The 25,854-nt window shown below is 35.2% G+C and overlaps 1 protein-coding gene across 3 annotated transcripts; it reads left to right on the top strand.

Moving 5' to 3' along the window:
• The first annotated feature begins 955 nt into the window (after nt 1-955).
• LOC126832243 (splicing factor 3B subunit 1) lies at nt 956-25,836 on the top strand. 3 transcript variants are annotated; one of them, XM_050562954.2, is made up of 21 exons: nt 956-1,003; nt 6,690-6,862; nt 9,366-9,452; nt 9,755-9,872; nt 11,129-11,208; nt 11,610-11,994; nt 12,414-12,853; nt 13,245-13,445; nt 13,864-13,965; nt 14,354-14,620; nt 15,106-15,376; nt 15,469-15,614; nt 15,782-15,928; nt 17,032-17,157; nt 17,909-18,130; nt 18,995-19,177; nt 19,508-19,686; nt 19,919-20,104; nt 20,419-20,691; nt 21,538-21,754; nt 24,615-25,836. In XM_050562954.2, the coding sequence occupies exons 1-21, from the start codon at nt 979-981 to the stop codon at nt 24,771-24,773; spliced, it is 3,987 nt and encodes a 1,328-aa protein (XP_050418911.1). In that variant the 5' UTR covers nt 956-978; the 3' UTR covers nt 24,774-25,836. The 3 variants fall into 3 exon arrangements, with proteins under 3 accessions (XP_050418911.1, XP_050418914.1, XP_050418913.1); XM_050562957.2 differs by lacking the exons at nt 956-1,003; nt 6,690-6,862; nt 9,366-9,452; nt 9,755-9,872 and adding an exon at nt 9,982-10,723; XM_050562956.2 differs by lacking the exons at nt 956-1,003; nt 6,690-6,862; nt 9,366-9,452; nt 9,755-9,872 and having other exon boundaries at nt 10,746-11,208.
• Nucleotides 25,837-25,854: the final 18 nt, after the last annotated feature.

Here is a 25,854-nt window from a genome sequence, read left to right as displayed (position 1 = left end):
TTCCTGTGTGTGTGTCTGCATGCTGCTTGATCTACGCGCTAAATTTAGGGAGGTGGGGCCTTGCAAATCTGTAGATGATTTTATTCTATGGTAAAGGGGTATAAATGAAATGAAATGATACATTATTAGTGAAACCAAAAATTGCTGTCAGTTGAAGTCGAAGATGTGTAATAAGATTCGACATTGAATTTTTTTAATAGCTCATGCAGCGACATCGGACGACTTTACTGTAAATACTACCTCCGGGAAATTGTAGGCTAGGCACTTGACAAGCACTGATGGTGATCTTGGTAGATATCTGCCGTTATGCTGTAATAATAGAACTAAACACAGCTCAGCTATGCATACGTACGCGACGTGAAAATCTGCCAAAACTCTAAAACTACATTGACGCAGCGTATCACGTTTACGATACGGATACGTGATACGGATGGGAAAATTCCGCTTGACAAAAGTCTCTATTATTAGGTGCATGCCGTAACCTATAAAAATTCAGCTGTCCGGCTTAACTAATAATAAATAGATTTAACCCTTCAATATCCAACAGGGGTTAGTGCTAATCCCAACCCTAACCCTGGGCCTATCCCTAATGCTTGGCCTAACCGTAACCATGGACCTTATAAGGTCCATGCCGTAACCTACAAAAATTGAGCTGTCCTTAACAAATAGATTTAGCCCTTGACTCCTTCAACCTTAAAACAGGGGTTAGTGCTAAATGATAAGGCCAGCTCAATTTTGCGTCATAGGTCACGAGATGTAAACAGGGTTAGGGCTAATCCCAGCTCTAACCCTTGACCTAGCGCGAATGGTTACCATAACCCTAACCTACAGTCTCGTCAACAATCACGTGTCCAAACCTTATTTTATACATCTCAGCGACCTGACAAAAATTGAGATGGCCATAACTTTTAGGTTTAGCCCTTCAACAGGTGCTCTACTGCATTCTGGGATCGAATACGTCGGCCATATGTATTAAAAATGTCGGCTCCTCTTACACGGGAAGGTATTTATGTTTTCAAAACTAATAAATTAACATAACTATTTCTTAAGTATAGAGAATTCTATGCATGTCTAAGTAATACATGGCCTGGTGTCGCTTCGAATGCACTAATTTAGGTTATTGGCACGCAGTAATATATGAAATTATGTCAATTCAGTATCGGCGTCGCTCTAAATTTTAGACTAAAATTTAGTAAAATTTACCAATTCGTTTCACTTTCAGTGGTGTTTTTGAAGTAGATCTAGATTCTGGTACGAAAAAATCCAGCTATAATGCAATTGTAGAAACTGAAGAATCGACACGTATCACTACATGTATATTATTAAAGTAGCTACTGTCTGAACCGTGGTAAATTATAAACGGATTTCGTCGATTGTGAACAAACTAGCCTACTGAATAATTCTAAAAACTTGCCTATGGCCTATGTGTTTGAAATCACCTCCGGTTGAATAAAATCCATTGCACAATTGAATATTCCAACGAAAAAAAAAGTTCTCTCTTGAAAAGTCAATGTTTTTGCTTGTATTTTCGACTAAGTTTATCATAACGTTAAACATTGTACATGTGACATGATGAACTAAACCATCTTAATATTATGTTGAAGGGGTAAATGGTTGACAAATTTTGACAATTACGTGTGCTGCAATCACAACAACGCGCGACCTTCCGATCGTTTGAGTTAGGGCAACAAAAATGGCAACTGAAGACAATAAAATTAATTTGGAAACAATTGATTGTCAATCTACTAAATTTTTATTCACAATGAATATATCACCGATTACACGTAAATATTGCTTTTCACATCATCATCACCTCATAATTGTAAATACCCTGTGTTAGTGTGTATTATATATATTTTAATAAATTATATTAGGCAGTTCATCCCTGTCAATTATATGCAACTCTGTGGCTAACATTTATAAATAAACATACTTTATTTCATAATTTTAATTGATAATACTTCATAATGCGGGGTCTAATCTCAATGCTTTGTAGAGTTATTAGTCCATTTTCAAAGTTTTATGATTACCACAAAAACTATGAAAAAAAGGCCCCCGCTTCTTAATAATTTCCATATTTAATTCACGTTCCGACTGTTCACGTCCATAATATTCCTGATTAAATTACTTTTTTTGGGGGGTTTATTCAACAGATACAGAAATCGAAACATTGTTGATAACAACAGTTCGGGATGCCCAAACACCGTTTATCGTCTTTATAAAAATGTATTTAAAATAAAAAATCACTTGTCAAAAGAGGTATCACAGATTGCATGTATTATTGGGTCATGTGTGTTAATTATGCAGACCGTGGGAAAAACTCGTGCAAGTTTTGCGCTAAATTTAACCATTTTCACTGCACCTGTGTGGTATACAGTAACTGATATGGCATGGTATCTTTTACGGTAATAGAATTCAAAGCGTTGATTGGCTGAGGCATGATCGAGATCTACGAAATGCCATCCGAATATTCCATTCTCTGTGGATTTCAAAATGGAGTTGTACTTGTGATTAATATAGGCCTATAGTTAATAATTGTGAGAACAATCGTATGGATACATTGCCCTTTGAATTTCAAAACGAAGCCGCGATTTTCGGAAATTAATTGTGTGACCGAGATGCAAAATTCTGAACAGTTTTTGCACAACGGAAATAATATTCGAAGAGAAATAGAAAGACATGGAACTATATCTGCCTATAATTAAACTGATGTGCGCTATGATTTGTAGTTGATAATAATTTTTAGTAATTATATAAAAAAAGAAATAATAACGTTATATACCTATTCAATGATTCAATGGCCTCGGCTATTAATTTTGCCGAGGCAAATGTAAAATACGTCGGCATTTATGGATTTACCTTGGCTACAGCCGATTGCCGAGGTTAATTGACAGGACTGCTTAAGTTTAACAGGAAATATTAAAGGAATGTCGTTCTTTTTGTTCAGCACCTGTGTTTAAAAGAAATAATCCCACCCAACTCTCTAACCAAATAATTAATACAAGACGGAAACAAAATAACGGACTACGGGCGTATTTATGTTTGTAAACGCCCAAACTCATTGGTGGTCCAAGAGCAATAGCTTATTCATACACAAAATTTGAATTGTCGTAAAAGAGCCAAACACTGTTACGATAGACAAGCCTTGCTGAGACCCCCTAATACGAAATGATCTGTCCCGATAAGTGACGTAATTAGTTGTACAATGGATTTTATTTAACGGGGGGTAATTTCAAACACACAGGTAAGTTTATATTAACCTAAGTCAAGTAGTTTGTTCATAATCAAAGAAATACGGTTAAAATTTACGATGGTTCAGACAGTAAGTGTCTAACTCAATATCATCCATAGTCTTTGACATTGAAAACACGAATTATTTGTCAATTTAAATCAACAATGATGTTGTGATCTTACCGGGAAAAGATGGAATTCTGATATCCAATATTTGATACAAAATAAACTTTTTACCATTGGTACACGAATCGTGTACCATAATGCGTTGCAGCCCCATTTGTAACAAGGGACTTCGGAAGAACGAGTCCTGTCAAAAGGTGACGTCATATTCTTATCTGGAGAGCATGCGCAATAAATACTATAGGTAGACTGGAATAACTAGACGCTAGAGATTGCCATTCATTTGAGCCTTCTGGCGTATTCCTCCGAACATAACTGATTTGAAATTAGAGTAAAAACAGAAACGATTGAATGTAAATCAATTATATGTTGGGTGCAGACTGTCCTTCAGGGGTCAAAATTCGTGAAATTGGAACGAAGGCATTTTTTTCAAAAAATGCCACAGTAATTCCTTCGTCACTACGGCAGTTTATATTTGCACTAAGGCAAAACTTTTAATTTACTTTCGTCACTACGGCATTTTTTTAAACTGGGAAACTTTGACATATATATCGATATTATTACGGAATTTGTCCAGAATTAGGTCACCACAACACCCTTAAATTTACGTACACCGCAGTCCATATGAATATCGTAATATGAATCCGTTTTATTTCTTCGAAATCAGAAGACCTAAAAATTCTTGAAAGTCCGCAAATCTGCTTTGGCTCAGCGACACGAAGATTCGTGCAATTCTATAATCAGTATCCACGTGAATTCCATCAAAAAGTATCGTGGTACCAAACTTGCGTTTTAAATGAATACTTTGCCGTTGATGTGTTGAATTCTGATTCTAAAATACCCATAATAATACCGCAAATTGATTCTCAAAACACGACTTCACACCTGTGCATGGCATAATATTACATGCACATCGTGCGGCGGACATGTAACGCCCTCTGGATTTTTTTTCTTCTCACAACCCGTCTATATTTACGCTAACAATTATATTATATGCAATATTTTCCTGACCTAATTTTTTTATTTGGTCATATTTTCCAGTAAAATTTTTCATAGCCTTTATATCTGGAAATTGTTTTGAACTTCTTAAATGATTAAATACACTAGACAACAACCTGTGTGTATTTCCATTCTAGCCACCAGCATGTGATGTTAAGGTAGAATTAGGTTAGATAGAAAAATACAGTCGTGGATTACGCACGTATACAACAGTGATTTTATTGTCAACATCGCCAAATTGCCGTCATGATATTCTTAAATAAATTACCACGGCTAAATATGCCGTAGTTATTATTTATTTTCTACGGCAATTTCGCTAAATACTACGGCAATTGCCGCATGTGCCGTCGTGAATTTTGACCTCTGGTCCTTGCGACAGATTACCCCCGCACATGCGCGAATCTTTGCGCGGAGTGAACTCTGTGCAGGGTACATGTATATTTAATGGATTACCGCACTGATACCTGTCATTAAATGTTTCATCTGTTCTGTACATATATTTAAATATTCCACTAATCCGTTCAATTTTTCACTAGTCATCTTGTAAAGATTTTATTTTGTATATTAACATGTAATATTAACTTGACATTAATTAACTTATCAAGACCATAATCAACTCTCGATGTCATCGCTTGCCTGCGATATTTAGTGGATTGGAATAGATTTTCTGAAAAATAATTAAACGTAAAAATGGATAATCGAGACTTTGTTTTTTATCGTACATGATGACACCCAGTAACTCCAAAATCTGGACTTTGGAAACACAAAATACATGTAACAATTTAGTTGAATTAAGAAGCCTTACTGCTTACCCAAATCTGAGTTTCACGCTCACTTGCCTGAAGAGAGATAACTTGTGCATGTGATGTATGCTTTCGTTGCAAGTCGTTGTAATGTATTGCAATTACTGATTGATTAATAGTTTTAGTGGGAACTGACCGTTTTTTTGCTGCATCACAGCCCGACAGCCCTTTGAAAAAATTGGGCCCACAGTTTACTGGTACAAGTACGAGCAAAGCGATACGGAAAGAAAAGTATGATCACACAGTTGATTACCTAAAGGAAAGTAGTAGCGAGAATTCAGAAACACTTACATTGCACTTTGATCAAATATTTAAAAATCTGTCAACTGTTTCTTACAAATTTATCTCAACTATACAAAAATAACACTGAAGTTTTTCGGGAATTACAGCAAATATTTTTGGACCTACAATGCTGCCTCTTACATCCTACTTTGATCCTTAAAAACATTGAGGAGTTTCCAGTAATCAGCGCAAAGTTGGCAATCTGCACACCAGCTTGATACATGCAGATAACAATTTGCGCGAGGGGGGGGGGGAATGCGCCCAACATACACGTATATATTCATATTACATTATTATATGCGTTGCGACCCATTTGTGTCAATTTCTTGTTCCCAAATATTAGTGATTTAGCTCCTTTAATTAAGTACAGTAGGACTGCCTATGGACTAGTTCCTAAAGATCTCTGCCATATGAAAATATTCTTTCATAATTATTCTCATGTCGGGAAATTTTCTGTGTGTAAATTACACAGCATCTGTCAATATTTGCATTAATTTTGAAGATATTGTGTGAAAAACGCAGATTTTTGCGTGACTGCGACATCTGGTTGGATGTGGCAATAATGTAATAAGTAATAATTAATCGTTATTTGAAAATAAAATTGACAGTTTTGCTTTTTGAATCAAATCTAATTCGCCAGGTAAAACTATATAGTACCATCTCTTACATGTATCCTTGGAACACGGAGGGCTGAGAGATACGGTTTTTAATCTATTCAGACACTAGCTACAAAAGTACAAGACCGGGTTACTACATGTAATAACTTCTTCCATCTTTGACAACTGTTTTCTTAGGACCTTCTTTTGAGTGTGACACATCATTTCGGTCCCGTGTCATTTCGAACTCGACACAAATGTCATTTCGGACTCAGTTTGGCAATTTTTCGGACTCGGTCTGGCAACTTTTCACACTGAAATAAAAGTGAAACCTTACTGCATACAGTATCTGTGATTTTAAAAAATCAAATGACTAAACTGGATTCTATGTAGGTAATATCATGGCCACTTGTGTAGGTACCGGTACATAAAAGATGACACTTTGAAAATATACAACACATTACCACGAAGAGAAATCGTTAGGTGACTTTTTTTAATTGATCATACAACATTATTTGTGGTATTTAAATGCAAATTATGGTGATAAATATGTATGTGACGAAAATTATTTGTTTGGGGCTATTTCTACTTGCTAAAATCATCAATAAATTGTAGCGGAGACCACATCTAATTTGTATCTAATTTTTCTTTACAGAAATCGAGGAGCAAGTTAGAAATATACAAGCAAAGAAAGTATCTTTGAAAGATGATGCTGCTGATAAAGTAGGTTTAGGAGCTCTAGGAAGTTATGATTTAGATATTTACGGTGGAACAGATAACAGATTTACTGGTTATGTTACGTCCATTGCACCTAACGATGAAGTTGATGTAAGTGTTTGATAATTATTTTCAATATTCCTATAAACCCTGCCATGAAATACATGAAGTTGCTTGACATGCAGTTGATGGTCCATTGTTTAAGAAATATGTATTCATGCGCTAAGACTAAGAGTGGCATATATAACATTGCTCGTCTCGGATGCAAGTCAATAATATTTATAGCCGGTGTAAATATATGTTTATGTGTATATGTGGATTTATTATGGTTTCCCCTTGTCAGGGGGGGTTGGATTGCCAAATGGTTAGCACTAGTGCTGATATCAAGTAAAATTTTACGCATCGATGCATCGGACACAAACATCGATTCTCGTATCGATGCATCGGACACAAACATCGATTCTCGTATCGATGCATCAGGAATTTGCCGCCATTTTGTTAATCAAAAATTACAGAAATAACATTAGTATTTCTGATAGAAACATAAATTTCCCTAACATTATCATTAGGCCTATTATAGAAATGTCGATTTATTTGAATAAATTTATTTCCACAATATTCTTCTGTTATTTATTATGACATTAATATTGTCCGATTCACTTCAATTGACACTCGTTTGTTGTGGAGGGGTGAGGTGATTACAAGAGACAGCGTTTGCATTATTTATACGGATCGTATCAAAGCCTGTCTATAGGGGTTTATGAATTCTCTATTGCTCATGGCAGAAAATAAGACTGAATCGTTTTAAAACTAGCGTTAAGAACCGGCCGCGAAATATTATCCATCTGACAGTTCGTTTGGTCATTTAAATGAACCGTGAAATTGACCTTGGTGTTAAAGGACACGATAGCCAGAGGACGTAACCAGCAAACGCAGTCTTTGTAGCCACTGGAAAATGGAGACAAACATAACGGAAGCGTAGGGTAAACAGGTCAAGCCTAATAATAGTTTGTGCGGGATTCATTGAATTGTTCCGTTACATATATATTGTTTTATTTTCAATTATAAAAACACATTGAAAAGGTGTTTTTTTTATTCTAGTGGACGAACTTGTGAACTCCTCGGAGTCCTCACACTCCTCGGACACATAAAGCTAATTATTAGTATTTTTTGCTGATGCATCGATAATACAAAAAAGGACCGAGAATTGAATCGGCACTAGTTAGCACGTGCGTGCTGTATCATAAATCCTGTCATTGGCGTGGTTTCGAATCCCCGGTTGTGCGTGACAAGGAGTACGGTCGCCTGTTCAACCTCGTGGGTTTTCTCCGGTCCTCCGGTTTCCTCCCACTGCTAAAGACCCCTACGCGCAAGCGAATTATTGAAATAAAATTAAAACCATATGTTAGTCACGAAATGACCTAGTTTGTGTTGAGTGGGCGTTAAACCCCATTTCTCTCTCTCTCCCCTTGTCAGTGATGCAGGACGGAGGGCCTGACAAGGACAGCTGTCTAGTCGTTCGGATAGGACGAACAACCGAAGTCCCGACCCTTGGCAGTTGGAATTCGATATAAGAGTAGGCCGTAGCGCCGCTGTCCAGGCAAAATGTCCTCATAGCACACTATATGGCATATGCCCGTCTTCATTAGCCCAGTTTAGGAGCAGAACAGTAGGACGTTAAACCCCATTTCATTTCATTGGATTTATTACTGATTTAAAAAATGTTTGTAATTATGGATTACGGTATCAAGGTGAATGTTTTAAGCTAGAACACAGAAATATTGTAAACAAATCCTTTATGGCACACCGGTAAAGATGAACATTTTGAATTACTTTGAGAACTGACTTCGCTTGTGGATGTTGTAGAAACTAGTGATTTCTAGCACAACATGGGCAATTCCTTAAAGAGTAAAAATCACAATGAAAAGCTTGTAGATAATTAGATTGTATTGTAATAAAATATCGTCACGATTTTCTTTCATTCATTTGATTTGCCGAGAGATCTGTGCAAAACCATGCAAGTTGTTATAATTAAAACAAATTAAGAGAATGCAAGAACAAGTAATAGATTCAGACGTTGTCAAATCGTTTTCTATTAGATTGTTATCATATAACATATTCTATAAGAAACAATTTACTTCTATCAGTCATAGAAAAGGCCAGATTTGAAATTCAAAAATCTAACAGTTTTCTTCATTAAACAAAATAGATGAAAAGTTTTATTCAAGAACTAATTCATACCACTTCAGAAGTAATATTTATCTTAGTTTTGTTTAAAATATCAAACATTTAGTAAGAAAACCTATTGAATTACACCATTTAACCCTATTATGACGTCATTTAAGGCTTTCTCAGGCTAACACGTGGTCAAATGCGAGGTACATGGTTTGCCACACATCAGTTCTAACGAATCGAAACACTATGCTTTTTTATCAGGTGACTATTACGCCAAATTTCATTGCCGTAGACATACAGGTTTTTTTTAGACAGTATGTATCACAGTGGGATATGCAAAAACACGAAAATCACAAAAAGTCGAATTACACGGTTTTGACTCTCAATCGGCAATATGCTAATTAAATATTATTATATTGTATTTGGTTGTTGTTTTCAGGAAGATGAAGATGTGTCAGCATCATTTCCAAAAAGATCTTCGTACACAGCACCACTTAATTTTCTCCATGAAACGGCTAATGATAAGGTGAGACAATGAATTAAAGTGTTATGAAGTACTAGTAATGTACTTCTTGCCTTTATTATTTTCTATATAATGAATTATGTGTTAAAGAGACATAATGATTCAATTTTTTGGTTGATTTTTATTTGATCTTTTTAATACTCCATTTCTGATTAATTTTAATTTCAAAATGCACTAAATGGATTCTGTGTTGCCAAGAACTATAAATTTGTATTCCATGATGTCAAAGCATTGATGTAAGTAATTGAAAACATACTTAATTTACATAGTTACATATATTAAAGCAAAGAATCTGTTATTTTCAGGACTATGACCCACTGGCAGAACACAGAGTACCTAAAATAACAGATCGTGAAGATGCCTACCAGGTTCGCAGACGTAATAGGATCATCTCTCCAGAACGATATGATCCCTTTGCTGATGGTGTGTATATCCAGTATTTTTTTCTTCTTTTTTTGCTGTTTATTAGTTTTTTGTGGGTAGGTTTTGAAATGATTTTGCAAGGCAAGAATTTTGAAGCGAATGTAAAATGAAATGATGTACTTGGTAAATCAGAAGTAGATTTTTTGTGTTAGACATATTTGAAGAACTTTAGATCGATTAATGACTGGGTCATTTGTGGGCATGGTGGGTATTACTTACACGATTTTATCCAAAGCATATCTATATTTACTCAAGTGCAGTAAATACGGCCATCATAAGATTACACCCCTGGCATATAATGAATTTTCTTTGATAAACCGATACAAATATGATGGGAGCAATGCATTTGATATTTCAAGGGGTATAACCTTTTGACGGTTGTTGTTCTTCTCACTGTGATGTCATTTGCTTAAAATACCTTTAGAAAGAAAAATACTAATCACAAAAATCTTTCCTTTCTAGCGTCAACTGTAAACGTAACAAGGAGACGGCCAATCTACACGACCAAGTTATTGAATTTAATAATTTGATGAAAACTTTCATTAACTAAAATCCATCAGACTAGGGAATTTGGTTTTCTCTTTCATTTATTTTGAAACAAGATCAGGATAATAAGAAATATAGAATATTTTTTTGAGTAAAATTTTATTCCGAGTAAAATTTGTAACTTTTGTAGTAAATGCTTATGATTTAAGGACTGTATATGAATGTGTTATTACCAAGGTATTGTTTAGTTTATTTTGATAAATGATGACAAATGGTGAGAAATTATAAAACTTTAAGACTAATTTTAGGACCAGATATCAAAATGCATCAAATGTGATGCCGAATGGAGTAACCAGGCTGTCACAGTACGTATAATAAAAAGGAGACACCACAAATCACTTCAGAAATTAAATGTTTCTCAGAGAAATCTCTGTAAATTAAAACATTCCTAGGAGGAAGCAAGATCCATTTGCTAGAATCCTGTAACTTATCAAAATCAGCTTGAAATTTGATATAAATTTTAGATAGTGATTTTTGGTACCTCTCAATTCCATTCCATTTGAACAACATGATTATTCAAGTGTCAGATATTCAGATACTTCAGACAGACTCTTTAGATCCAAATTTCCAAATTTTACAATTTTTGTTGTGTTGTTCAATTGGGTGGTCTTTTTAAGAAATGTATTTAGTAGTAATATGTTGTTGATTGTTGTATTAATTTATTCTCTTGTCACGGCGGGTGTCGTGACATGCTCTGCTTTCTATTTAAGGTGGGAAAACGCCAGATCCCAAGCAAAATGCCAGAACTTACTCTGACGTCATGACAGAATTACAGCTTGGTAAAGAGCAGGTATGATGAGACATTTTTAATATGGGTTACATGGGGTTTTGTTTGTGTGGTTATGGAACTGTATTCAGAAAGTTTGTGATATAAATTTGATGGAGACATATGTTGATATGTTGGTTTCCAAGAACGGCACTGAAGTCTTTAAGAAAGGTTACTATGAGACATGAAGAAATGTATTATCCATCAATGGCCGGAAGGGAAAAGCATTCTTTCATCATTATAAATGGAATAGTACTAAATTTCAAAGTGTAAACCAAAGTGTGTGAAGATATAGTCCTGTTACTCTGCCTGAAAGTTTCAATTCATTGTATTGAATATGGTCGTTAGATTTATTTCATATGATCGTGTAACTCAGTTACAGAATTTCATATTTTGTGTATTCAGTAATTTGATTTATTTTATAGGCTGGTCTTCGTAAGATGATGACAGACAAAGCTAAGTCAGGTGATTTACAGCAGGTAGCTAATGGAGACTCACAGAAGAAAGCTCCATCCAAGAGACGAAGATGGGATCAATCGGCAGATGATACACCAGCCAAGAAAAAGTCAACCTGGGATGTTGCTGAAGCAGTGGGTACTCCTTCAAACAGTCGCTGGGATGAAACACCCGGTAGAGCTAAAGGTTCAGAGACTCCCGGAGCTACACCTGGAGCCAGCACAAGAATGTGGGATACAACACCTGGTCATGCTACACCAGGTGCTGCTACACCTGGTCGTGATACACCTGGTAATCAGCCTACACCTAGTGCTCGTAGAAACAGATGGGATGAAACACCTAAAACAGAGAGAGGTATGGATATATTCTGAAAATAAAACATTCAGTTAAATAAAATCAAAATTATGAATGTCTTCAAGATAAAGGATTAAAAAGAAATCATGGGTGAACATAGAAGTTATTACTCATACTCACTACTCACCTATGTAAGAAAACTAGAAGAGCAACTGTCCACTCCCTTTAAACAGATTAAAGTCGAAGGCTACTATTCAAATTGTGAAACTCCTCTTCAAATGAATTGTTTGCTCATGGATGGGGATTATCAATTTAGTCATCATGGAGATACTTGATGATCTGGGTTACCAAAAATGTATGTCTGTTAAAGCAGTATTAGTAAAACTGATGAAGGCATGATTGTCAGGTCTCGGCCAAATAAATATTAGCGATTCAATATTACTCTTTAATTTTAATCATATATTCTCTTTCTATAACAGGTACTCCAGGCCATGGAAGTGGTTGGGCTGAAACCCCTAAAACAGACAGAGGTGGTGACCTTATAGAAGACACACCCACCCCTGGGGCCAGTAAACGTAGATCCCGATGGGATGAAACACCCGGAGCAAATACTCCCGGTGGTATGACTCCCACTATGACACCTGGTGGTATGACACCAACTATGACACCTGGAGGAATGACACCATCCGGAACGCCAAGTGGAATGACCCCAGGTGGCATGACCCCCAGTTCTATGACGCCCAGCGGTACAACTCCAACAGGTCAGAAAGCTATGGCTATGGCCACACCTACTCCAGGTCATCTAATGTCCATGACTCCAGAACAGTTACAAGCATATTCCTGGCAGAGAGAAATTGACGAAAGAAATCGTCCTTTACCTGACGAAGAACTTGATGCCATATTACCACCTGGTTATAAAGTAAGTACATATTTCTTTCCTAAGACCTGATCAAATTGGGTTTCATTTGCTTCCCTGTTTTCATAAAATATTTGGCAGTAACGGAATATTCTGTCTATATTTCCTGTGTGTAAAGTAACAGAATGTAAAAACTTACACTTTCAACACTGAATGCTCAAACTATATAAAACTCTCCTAGAGTGGTAAAGTAAAGCAAATCTAACTTATAGAAATCATAACCTGTTTCAAGTAGTCAGGACAATGGATTAAAAAAACTTTTAATTTACTTATATAGCAGTAATAGATATTTTAAGAAAGCACGCTTTCAATAACATTTATAATATTTTGTACAAACTTTATTAAATTAGCATTGTTTATAATTTTCTAAAGATCTATCTTTATATTATTTCAGACTATCCAACCACCAGCCGGGTATGTACCTATTCGTACACCAGCTAGAAAGTTAATTGCCACCCCAACACCTATGGCTGGTACACCTGTTGGTTTCAGAATGCAGACACCTGATAGTAAAACACAGGTAGTTGATATGCAGCCTAAAGGTAATTTACCTATGATGAAACCAGATGATATGCAGTATTTTGATAAATTATTGGTAAGTTTACTATTACTATTTTACTGGACACATATTTTATCATGTTTATTTCTTGAAATTGCTTTTGTGTGCTGATTTGCAGATTACTGTAATGTCTTTGTGCTTTGGTTGGCCTAGTGATGTAATGTGTGTTCTGAAGTGTCCTGTTTTTCGTTCTCCGTCTTTTGTAAAACCAGGAGTAGAGTTGCCACTGCTAAAGACCCCTGTGCACAAGTGAATTACTGAAACAAATATGTACCATATGTTAGTCCCAAAATGACCAGGTTTGTGATGAGTTGACTTGAAAGCCTATTTCTCTACTTCTTGTCTTTGTACATTGTATGATTGTTGATGGGCAGAAGATAATTCCCTATTGACATCCAGAATAATTTGATACTCTATTTCTGAGTTCAGTGTTTTAATTGTTGCTGTTTTGCAGGTGGATGTGGATGAAGAAACTTTAAGTCCAGAAGAACAAAAAGAGAGAAAAATCATGAAACTATTATTGAAGATAAAGAATGGTACTCCACCTATGAGAAAAGTAAGTACACATGTCTTTATTCAATATTCTCTCATTTGAACAACAACCAGCTCAAAAGTATAAGCACTACCAAAGTACACATGAAAGAAGCCATGATCATTGGAAGACGGACAGTCAGAAATGCTACCAGATCGTCGGCATCCTATGCACTTGCACATAACTAAATTGATTATTCTTCTGAGATATGTCTTAATAGGAAAAGGCACAGCTAGTGTAATAGTTTGATGTGTGAACAAAATTTTGTAAAGATATTTTGACATAAGTAGAACACCAGAAAACTAAAGGGATGCTTCTAGCTCAAGAAATGTAATTAAGTCTGTTACTGTAATAAGTGTATGATTTGTTTCTTTTATTGAATGTTATGTTTTATAAATTATGTATTTTCAAGGCTGCATTAAGGCAAGTTACTGAGAAAGCAAGAGAATTTGGAGCAGGACCACTGTTTAATCAGATTTTACCTTTACTCATGTCACCATCACTTGAAGATCAAGAACGTCATTTATTAGTTAAAGTTATTGATCGTATCTTGTACAAACTGGATGATCTTGTCAGACCCTATGTACATAAGATACTTGTTGTCATTGAACCACTGTTGATTGATGAAGATTACTTCGCACGTGTTGAAGGAAGAGAAATTATCTCCAATTTAGCTAAGGTAGGAAACTTACTGAATAAATATTATTTTGTTTACATTAATTCAGTGGCAGTTTTTATTAACAAATTTGCTGTTGTTTTTCTGTCTGTTTCTATACAATATTTTCTGTTCCTTCTTCATCTGATTACTGCAATGTGAAAATCATAAATTTTGTTGACTGTTATATTGTATATGAAAAGTGTCTATTGGCAGGTGTGTATTTAACTGGCAAAAGTATACATTAATGGTTTTGACTGGTTTGCCTTAAATACTGTGCACTGTCCACTGGTGTGTTTGTTTGCGATATCACCTCAGTGGAAGCAGACATAAAATACAACTAACTCGCACAATGGTGTGTCAGACACGATTAGAGCAAACTGTATTGCAAATACCCTCTTTCTGTAGGTCTAGACATCAGATTACGGAAATTTCCCCAAAAGTTATACATTAATTTATTGAAAGATTCTATGTGTTTAACTGTACTTCACATACTATTTCTGTTACAGGCTGCAGGTTTAGCTACTATGATTTCTACCATGAGACCTGATATTGACAATATGGATGAATACGTACGTAACACAACAGCCAGAGCTTTTGCTGTTGTTGCATCTGCTCTTGGAATCCCAGCACTTCTCCCGTTTTTAAAAGCTGTATGTAAAAGTAAGAAATCCTGGCAGGCTAGACATACTGGTATAAAGATTGTACAACAAATTGCTATCTTAATGGGTTGTGCTATTTTACCTCATCTTAAAAACTTGGTGGAAATTATTGAACATGGTAAGTTAATTAATTTAAAAAAATAAAAACATTGTAGTGGAATGATAGTATGACTTGAAGTTACTCATAATTTTGGTATTTTTATTTAATAGGATTGGTTGATGAACAACAGAAAGTTCGAACTATAACAGCTTTAGCTCTGGCTGCGTTAGCAGAAGCTGCTACACCGTATGGTATTGAATCTTTTGATAGTGTATTGAAACCATTGTGGAAGGGTATCAGACAACACAGAGGAAAAGTGAGTCATTTTATTTCATCACATAAATTCTTATGAATTCAATCCATTCCAAAATGGAAAAGTGAATTAGAGTCTTTGAAAGGGAAAGTGCAGTTGATAACTAATGTATTTAACCTTTCAAAGTAATTTTCTTATCAACCATTTCATTTAATGTTTTTTCTTTACAGGGTTTGGCAGCTTTTCTCAAAGCTATTGGTTATTTGATTCCATTGATGGATGCTGAGTATGCTAACTACTATACAAGGGAAGTCATGTTGATCCTTATTCGAGAATTTCAATCTCCTGATGAAGAAATGAAAAAGATTGTATTAAAGGTGAGTAAAGGAACATAAAAACTATTGAATTGTTGATATAAAATGTTGTTAGTCAGAAAGTTATCCAATAGATCTGGAGTTCATTAAAATAATAGAATAAAAATCATACAAGTTTGCCTATACTGTGTACCGGTAATTTTTTTGTCCCCCGCCTTTCGAAGAAAGCAGGGGACTATTAAAATGGGTTCGTCTGTCTGTCTGTCTGTCTGTCTGTCTGTCTGTCTGTCTGTCTGTCTGTCTGTCTGTCTGTCTGTCTGTCTGTCTGTCTGTCTGTCCGTCCGTCCGTCCGTCCGTCCGTCCGTCCGTCCGTCCGTCCGTCCGTCCGTCACACTTTTTGGGACACAATAACTCTCTTCCTAATTGAGCTAGAATGTTCAAACTTGGTGTATGTGTTTATTAGGTCAATGCCTTGATGGAGTTCGAAGATGAGCATTTTCCGCTTAGGGTAAGCAGAGATAAGCAATTTGATTGGTTGATGCTTTGGGACACGATAACTCTCTTCCTAATTGGGCTAGAATGTTCAAACTTGGTGTATGTGTTGATTAGGCTAATGCCTTCATGGAGTTCGAAGATGAGCATTTTCCGCTTAGGGTAAGCAGAGATAAGCAATTTGATTGGTTGATGCTTTGGGACACAATAACTTTAGTTCTAATTAAGTGAGATTGATGAAACTTGGTGTATAGTTTCATTACAGTAATACCTTGACTAAGTTTGATAATGAGCATTTTCTGCTCAGGGTAAGCAGAGCGATTTCCGCAATTTGATTGGTCGAGACTTTGGAAAACAATAACTCTCCTACTTTGATTGTCCCCCGCCTTTCGAAGAAAGCAGGGAACTATTAAAATGGGTTCGTCCGTCTGTCTGTCCGTTCCGCTTATTTGTGATAAATTTATATGTGTCCTCTAATTATTTTCCTATTTCGGCGGGGGACATCAGCCTCACTGTTGGCTTGTTTTCTTTGATATGCTGGATTTTTCCAGTCTTTAGGATAGCGTACATATCTTTGACTTTCTAAATGTTAACTTTTGGTGTTTGCTTAAGAGACATCCATCCCTAATGGATTGTTATTTATTTAATAATTGAAATTTGTTTGGTTGTTATAGGTAGTAAAACAGTGCTGTGCTACTGATGGTGTGGAACCACAATATATTAAAGATGAAATCCTTCCGCCATTCTTCAAACATTTCTGGAATCAAAGAATGGCATTAGATCGCAGAAATTACAGACAGGTAAAACTATTTGAACATGTCTACATGTTTTTTGTAAAAGGTTTCTATGGTTAAATCCGAACAGATAATTTAAAATCCCTTCTTATTGAGATCAATTTAAATTAGTTGTACTGTGGCAGAAAATTGGTACTTTTATACTTTCGTCGGTTAGCTATATTTTTGTAATATTTTAGGCTTACGGGGAGTTACAGCAGAACAATTGCTGGTAGGGCAACTGTCTGCTAGAACATTTGAAGAGTCCAGGAGAAGAACGATCTAAGTCACATTTTCGTCTTTTCGCATAAAAGGCTAAGCAGACTGTTGGACGAGAATGCTTGATGCGAACAGAACGAATGGGTTTAATTACAACTGACTTCCACTTTTCAGCCAAATTAAGGTCAAATAAAGGGTACGATGGTCGTATTTGTCTGGGATGCCATTTCAGAAGGGCCTTGGTTCGATGTGACTTCGATCGTTTTTACCTGAAATTGATTGTTCCACAGAAAGCTTTTTACAATTTGCTACTAGATGGCGCCATTAACTGGGGTTTGTTGAAAAGGTGACTTAGATCGTTCTTCCTTGGGGCTCTTCAATTGGCGACCATATTATTTATTTTTTCGTGATAGAGCTTATTCATTATTTAATAAACTACGCTAAAAAAAAAGAAATAAAATGGCCTGCAGTTGTCCCAGTAACAGTTGTCCTAGACCTAAATTACATGTTATTATTTATATAACTAAATATGTAACTAAATATCATGTGTTTTTTGTAGTTGGTAGATACAACTGTAGAAATAGCAAATAAAGTTGGTGCTGCAGAAATAACAGGAAGAGTTGTTGATGATTTAAAAGATGAAGCTGAACAATACCGTAAGATGGTAATGGAGACAATAGAAAAGATAATGGGTAATTTAGGAGCTACAGATATTGATTCAAGATTAGAAGAACAGTTGATTGATGGTATATTGTATGCCTTTCAAGAACAGACTACGGAGGTAAATCCTGCATTTTATCTATATCACTATGAGATATTTCAGACAATTCTTTATCAATTTTAATTGACACAATGGTTTGTTGAAGCATCAACGTATTGTCTGAATTTAAATACTAAATAAAGTCTGTCATTGAGTCAACTGGCTTGGTTTCGATTCCCCGGTTGTACATGACAAGTAGTAGGGTCGCCTGTCGAACCTCGTGGGTTTTCTCCGGGTCCTCCAGTTTCCTCCCACTGCTAAAGACCCCTACGTGCAAGCGAATTATTGAAATAAAATTAAACCATATGTTAGTCCCGAAATGACCTAGTTTGTGTCAAGTGGACGTTAAACCCAATTCCTCCCTCCCTCCCTATTATAAATATATATTGTGTGCTTTTTTAGTAATCTTGCATTTGTTTGGACAGTATCTACTTTCTCAGGGCCCTATCCTCTCTATAATGTATTCATATTGGTTATTTACACTTGATCAGACAATCTGTCATCTTGAATTCCAAGATGCCCATTAAAAGATTTTACCACTGACAGAGGATTCACAATAATGCGAAATACTCATATGTTTTTAAATTGAAACATTTTTGGACTGATATTATAGACTTGACATTATTGTGGTTTGCCATGGATTCAAATTCTCTCTAATGACATTCAGTTGCTTTAAAGAACTATATATTTTGTATTATATACTACGGCCCCCAACTAAATGTACTCTTACTTCAGAATGTGAAATGTTATTTCTTTTTATATGAATCCATTTCCATTATGAGTTTCCATATCTTTATAAAAAATTCTTGTAAAATATTTAATCAAGGTTTTTGAAGCTATTAAAAGAAAAATTGTTTAGGTAAAATATATTTTGGTTATTTGTAGGATGTGGTAATGTTAAATGGTTTTGGCACTGTAGTTAATGCTCTAGGTAAAAGAGTGAAGCCATATTTACCACAGATCTGTGGTACTATTCTCTGGCGTCTCAATAATAAATCAGCTAAAGTACGACAACAAGCAGCAGATCTGATTTCTAGAATTGCTATTGTCATGAAAACTTGTCAAGAGGTAAGATATTTTCTATAATTGTATGTATGTATTTTCAAAAGGGTACAATAAGTTGTATTATTACATGTAACATTAACTTGATGTTCCTGAGGGTCATTCCATCTTTAGTCTTTATGTTATAATTTCTAAGTAATATTGAAAGCTACAAACAATGTGAGGTTCCATTTAAAATTAAGTCCACATAAATGATTGATCATACCTTTCCTTACCATGTACTATATAGTCGGGTTGGACTTTCAAATGCAGGAAATAGCAAAATCACCTTTGTGAACCCACCAAAATTCTAGTCATAAATTCAATATAACATTATTTTTGTTTCTACTATTTCAGGAAAAGTTAATGGGTCATCTTGGTGTTGTGTTATATGAATATCTAGGAGAGGAATATCCTGAAGTATTAGGAAGTATATTAGGAGCATTAAAAGCTATTGTAAATGTTATTGGTATGACTAAAATGACTCCACCTATAAAAGATTTGTTACCACGTCTTACACCCATCTTAAAGAACAGGTATCAGATCCTTCTTTGCTATTATCCCATTTCAAAAGTTAAGAAATTTGGATTACTATAAACCTTGTTGTTTCTTGATCTTAAATCTGAAATGTTCCAAATTGGAGGAAGTGTATTCAAATGATTGTTAACTGTTGGGGACATGGCTTTAATCATTAACCATTTTAGAATAATTAGAAAGGTTAAGTAGTATAAATTTTGTTAATGATGTTAATAAACTTATATATTATAGACATGAGAAAGTGCAGGAGAATTGTATAGATTTAGTAGGAAGAATAGCCGATAGAGGTGCAGAGTTTGTAGCAGCTAGAGAGTGGATGAGAATCTGTTTTGAACTACTTGAATTACTTAAAGCTCACAAAAAAGCAATTCGTAGAGCTACAGTCAACACATTTGGTTATATTGCCAAGGCTATTGGGTAAGATATGTTATTGTAATTTTCGTAGTACAAGAAAGTTGTTTTTGTCCAAAAAATCATCAAAGAAAGTGTTGATTTTGTAATTTGGTAAAAAGGATTTATTGACTATAATAATGGATTCCATATGCTGTTACTCTAATGAACTCAAATATTATTTTAATTGAATGTTACTTGCTATGTTCCCATTACACTGAGTGTCTCACCTCTTTGACATTTATTGCAAGTGTATGAACACTCATTCTATCATATCTTTAGTATAATAATAGATTTTATTGTTCCCCTTGTATGCTTATGATTATTATTGTATTTTTCAGACCCCATGATGTCCTGGCTACTCTACTTAACAATCTTAAAGTACAAGAAAGACAGAACAGAGTGTGTACAACTGTTGCCATAGCAATAGTTGCAGAGACATGTTCACCATTCACAGTTTTACCAGCTTTGATGAATGAATATAGAGTACCAGAACTGAATGTACAAAATGGTGTACTGAAATCATTATCATTTATGTTTGAATATATTGGTGAAATGGGAAAAGATTATATTTATGCAGTGACTCCATTGTTAGAAGATGCTTTAATGGACAGGTAAACAGATTTGCTAATTATCAACCATTTAGTAGTGGTTTCCCCTATGTCAGTTGGTGCAGGAAGGTGAGTCTGGTAAGAACTGTCTAGTCATTAGGATGGTATGAAAAAAAATCCAATGACTTTAGGACACATTGGTGTGCGGCTGTGTGCATAAAAGAACCATGGCCAATTTCGAAATAAGATTAGGATGTAGCACCGTGGTCCAGGCCAAATTCTATCATAGCCTGCTGTCTTGGGTTCACATGTCATCTTTTACCCAGTTGGATCAGAAAAGTAGGATGTCAAACCCCATTTGTATGTTTTAGTATCATCATGTAATTCAGATAAAACATATTAAACATACATTATGCAAGAGCTAAATCTGCCTATTACAGGTCTTTCGATGACATAGGATACTCAAGATTTTAACAAGTTTAGAACAGTTCGCCATTTAAAAATTTAATTTAAAAATGGGAAAGCGAAACTAAGTCTTGAATATACCAGTGCACTGGTTACCACAATGCACACATCTTGTCAAAACTATAAACAACGATAACTTGGGTCAGAATAAAGTAATTAAAATGAAACTTTCAATATTTTCATAGTAAGACTGGTCAGCTCTTTATCTAAATCTCAACTAATGTATCTTTAATAAAATCCTACATATTGTGATCAATGAAAATTGTGGCAAGAATTCTATATCGAAGACTTAGTTCTTTAAATGAACAAAAATGGTGACTCGCTCATATTTGACATTCCTATGATTTAAACACAGGGGTAAGATTCTATACATTCTTGTAAATAAATAAAGTTTCTATCTTTTGATTCCAATGATTTCTTTATTTATGATTTATCTTATTTCAGAGATTTAGTGCACCGACAGACAGGTATGGCTGCTATACAACATATGGCTCTAGGTGTATATGGTTTTGGCTGTGAAGATGCTCTAACACATCTGTTAAATTATGTTTGGCCAAATGTATTTGAAACTTCACCTCACGTTGTTCAGGCATTTATGGGAGCTGTAGAAGGTATCAGAGTAGCGATTGGACCATCAAAAATATTACAATATGTCTTACAGGTAAGATTCCGCCATTAATAGTATTTTATCAACTAATAAGAAAATTTCTGGGACAGAATTTTTGCAAACCCTGAACAGTAAACTGACAATTATATTACTACAAGAATATTGGGCACTGATACAGTGCAAACTAAAAAAAGATCTAGTTAAAATATTGAAAGTGTACAGGTATATAAAGGATCCCTTTGCAGTTGTCAGAAGTGCAACTCTGGCAAAATTCTACTAGTTTTGTACAGGTATCAATAAAAATAAATAAATCTTCCTATATAGTCGGATTCGGTTTGTTACCTAATTCCCATCTGTCGGCTTTTCGGGTAGAAATCATGGAATATGCTTTATTTTGTAGGTTTTGATGTTTGATTATAAAAAAACAATGTTGACATTTTTTCTGAGTAGGTCTTCATAGTATGGGAGGCCATTATTTGAGGGTAGCCATTTTGCGATAATATTCCAACTTATTTTATTATTTTCACCTTATTTATAATATTATCGACATATCAACTATGATTTGGCAATGTATTAATATTGGCAGGGTTCATGACTATACTTCAGATTGTTTTCCATCATTTCAGTATGATATTTCCAAGATGGCGACCATTTTTGGCGGAAAATCGGACGATGTGCTGATTTCGATTAAGTAGTAGTGCTTGGTGTCAATATATATGTTTTCATGGCCACATATTCCATTCCTGACATTTACAACATTGTAAAATGATCACATGTTCATATACTTAGCATATTTCCAACATGGCGGTCATTTTTGGCGGGAAAATAGGATCATGTGCTGATATTGATTAAGTAGTCGTCGTTGGTGTCAATATATATGTTTTCAAGGGCACAGAAGCCATTTCGGTTAGTAACAACTGTGTAAAATGATTATTTTGCACATTTACAATATGACGGCCATTTTTTTGGCGGGAAGATGGAACGATGTGCGGATATTGAATAAGTAGTCGTCTATGGTACCAGGATATATTTTTGGGGGAGCAGATTCCATTTTTGCCATTTACAACTGTGTAAAATTACCACATGTTCACATATTTAGCATATTTCCAATATGGCTTTCATGTCGGGCGGGAAAATGGGACGATGTGCTGATTCCGTTTACGTAGTCGAGTTTTTGTGTCAATATTTGTTTTTCGGGGGCGCAGATTCGATTTCTGCCATTTACAACTGCGTGAAATGGTGGTATGTTCGCACATTCAGCATATTTTTGTTTGTGGCAGGACGTTTTCTAAACACATTATACTGTAAAGGTTTCTGAATCCAATTCTGCTATGTATAAGCTTGTAGCATGTTCCTGGAAGCCTGTGCCGAGTTTACCCATTAGGTATATTATCCAACAATGTTGTAGTTGAACTCCAGCGCAATATCATTCCACATGTTCGTTCTACAATCATCTTGGAAGTCAGTTGATAACATAATCTATGCTATGAGGGCTTCTTAGCAAGTATTTCATTTACAGCCACGTCCCCACCACTATCATCCACGTTGCTGCCAGGCTGGAACGAAGCTCCTGGCCATATGCTTGCTATGCTGTTACGACCTTTATGTATATATAGGGAAGATACTGAGCCTCGTACATCAGCTCCAGTCTAGCACCCAAAGAGGAAACCTCAAGAAAACTATGAAATGTTCTTGATTGCTTGACTATTGGTTGTTTTCTGCTTTGAAAGTGAATGAGGACGGGTGCGCATGGCACAGTCTCTATAAGCATGACGAGAGAACGCCTTACGCCTGGAAGGGCATGTCACTGGAGTGTGGTGAGAAAGTATCCCAGTCTGACTGGTAACTGCGAGATCGTGGTGGGAACACTTTTCGCGCAGCCAGATCTTGGCCATGAGCGTAGAAAGATCTTGTAGTAAGCGCTTGGTGTGGTCGTTGCAGGCCCATGATGGGCATGTGGCGTAAGCACCACGCTGCCGCTATGCTCTTTTTGCCTTCATGCCAGGAATAGGCTTTACTTTCCCAGGAAAATCGATGATAAATAAATGTTAATAAAGTGTTTAGAAAAATTTCCACCATCTTGGAAATATGCTAAATTGGTGAACATGCGACCATTTTACGTAGTTGTATATGACAGAAATCGAATCTGCCTCCCCGAAAACATATATATTGTCACCAAAGACAACTACTTAATCGAAATCAACCCATCGTCCGATTTTCCAGCCACAGGTGGCAGCAATATTGGAAATATACTAAATATGTAAACATGTGATCATTTTACAAGTTTGTAAATGTCAGAAATTGATTCTGCGTCCCCGTAAACATATATATTGACACCAAACACGACCACTTAATCAAAATCTGCACATCGTCTCATTTTCCCGCCAAAAATGCCCACCATCTTGGTAATATGCTAAGTATATGAACATGTGATCATTTTACAAGGTTGTTAATGTCAGGAATGTAATTTGTGACCCCGAAAACATATATATTGACACCAAACACTACTACTTAATCGAAATCAGCACATCGAAAGATTATCCCGCTAAAAATGTGCGCCATCTTGGAAATATCATCATGAAATGATGGAAAACAATCTGAGATATAGTCATGAATGCTGCCAATATTAATACATTGCCAAATCACAGTTGATATGTCTATAACATTATAAATAAGGTGAAAATAAAAAATAATTTGGAATATTATCGCAAAATGGCTACCCTCAAATAATGGCCTCCCATACTGTGAAGACCTACTCAAAAAAAATGTCAACATTGTTTTTTATAATCAAACATCAAAACCTACAAAATAAAGCTTATTCCACGATTTCTAAACGAAAAGCCGACGGATTTACATTAACGATCGGACTACTACATCAAAATGGATGGTGCACTCTCTATATTATATTTTTCAGGGATTATTTCATCCAGCAAGAAAAGTTCGTGATGTGTACTGGAAGGTTTATAATACAGTTTATATCGGCGCTCAGGATGGCATGATCCCTGCATATCCCAGAATACCTAATGATGCCAAGAACCAATACATCAGATATGAACTTGATTATGTTTTATAGTTTTAAAAAAACAGTTTCTCTTATTTGAGAAATATTGTAAATAGCAAAATCATCAAATCATTATTATTGTAAGCAGTGGTACACCTAATCTGGATGCACAGTCACAAAGGCTGTATTCTTTTTCTAGAATATACAGAAGTTCTATTGGCATCAAAATTTAGTATTTAAAATATCTTAATAATATAATTTGAATTTGTAGTAATTCACAAATTGTTTTTTTTTAATCTCTCCATTGTTGAATAAATAATTACCATCCTTATGTTAAATACCATGGAAGAAATATACAAGACGATGGCCCAAGCTACTTAGTCAATTGAGTGAAATGTCTTCTTATTATTACTTTGTCTGACAGTTATATAGAAAAGGCAGTACCATTGTTTCAGAAAGAGTGGGCTTTTTTGGATATGTTATCGTAGTTGGTTGTAAGATATTAAAACTTGGACTGTTTTGTTGATCATAGCAGATAATTGGATAATTTGTATAGTGGATTAATATGTTCTTCATTCCCTAAGAAATTCATTTTTCACCTCTTGAAAATGTGAACTTCAATTGCGATGTTCCTTGGAGCACAGCACATGGTTGTAACTAGTTTGTTTTTGGACCCTACATTAATGGGGAAAATTGGTTCATTTATCACAGTTGTACACCAATTTGCAGAAATTACACAAAATTGTAGAAAGTAATAATACTCTCATTTGAACTTGGCCTGTATAGTTTCCCAGTTTTACTTCTGAAAATGTCCTTACTTCAAGTGACAAGATGACCACACTTTGCAACACTGTATTTTCATGCTCCATTTATTGTTCCCTTACGCTAGTAACAGATGCTTGGTTCTAAACTTTGTTTCTCCGTTTAGAAATCTAAGGAATCGGGAATAGGATATTAAAAACATAAGTTTGCTTTTTAGTCAGAATTCGTCCTATTTTAATGTATATAGAATGAAAAAAACACCTGAATGCAATATTTAAATGTCTTCATCAAGATAAGCTTTGACTTGTATGTTAAAAAGTGCTATGTAACTTTGTTAATCATCATTGAAATAAACTGTCACTGTATATAAACATGCAATTTGTTTTTTTTT

The sequence above is a fragment of the Patella vulgata genome, chromosome 9, assembly GCF_932274485.2.
Source record: "Patella vulgata chromosome 9, xgPatVulg1.2, whole genome shotgun sequence".
Classification (NCBI taxonomy): Eukaryota; Metazoa; Mollusca; class Gastropoda; family Patellidae; genus Patella; species Patella vulgata.
This window is presented reverse-complemented; position numbering and strand designations above follow the sequence as displayed.

Excerpts from the sequence above, each read along its gene's own strand:
- LOC126832243 (XM_050562954.2), top strand. The coding sequence starts at position 979 with ATGTCGGCTCCTCTTACACGGGAAG. Across the intron at positions 19,687-19,918 it reads ACACCCATCTTAAAGAACAG|ACATGAGAAAGTGCAGGAGA; the intron begins GTATCAGATCCT and ends TATATATTATAG. Across the intron at positions 20,692-21,537 it reads GAAGATGCTTTAATGGACAG|AGATTTAGTGCACCGACAGA; the intron begins GTAAACAGATTT and ends ATCTTATTTCAG.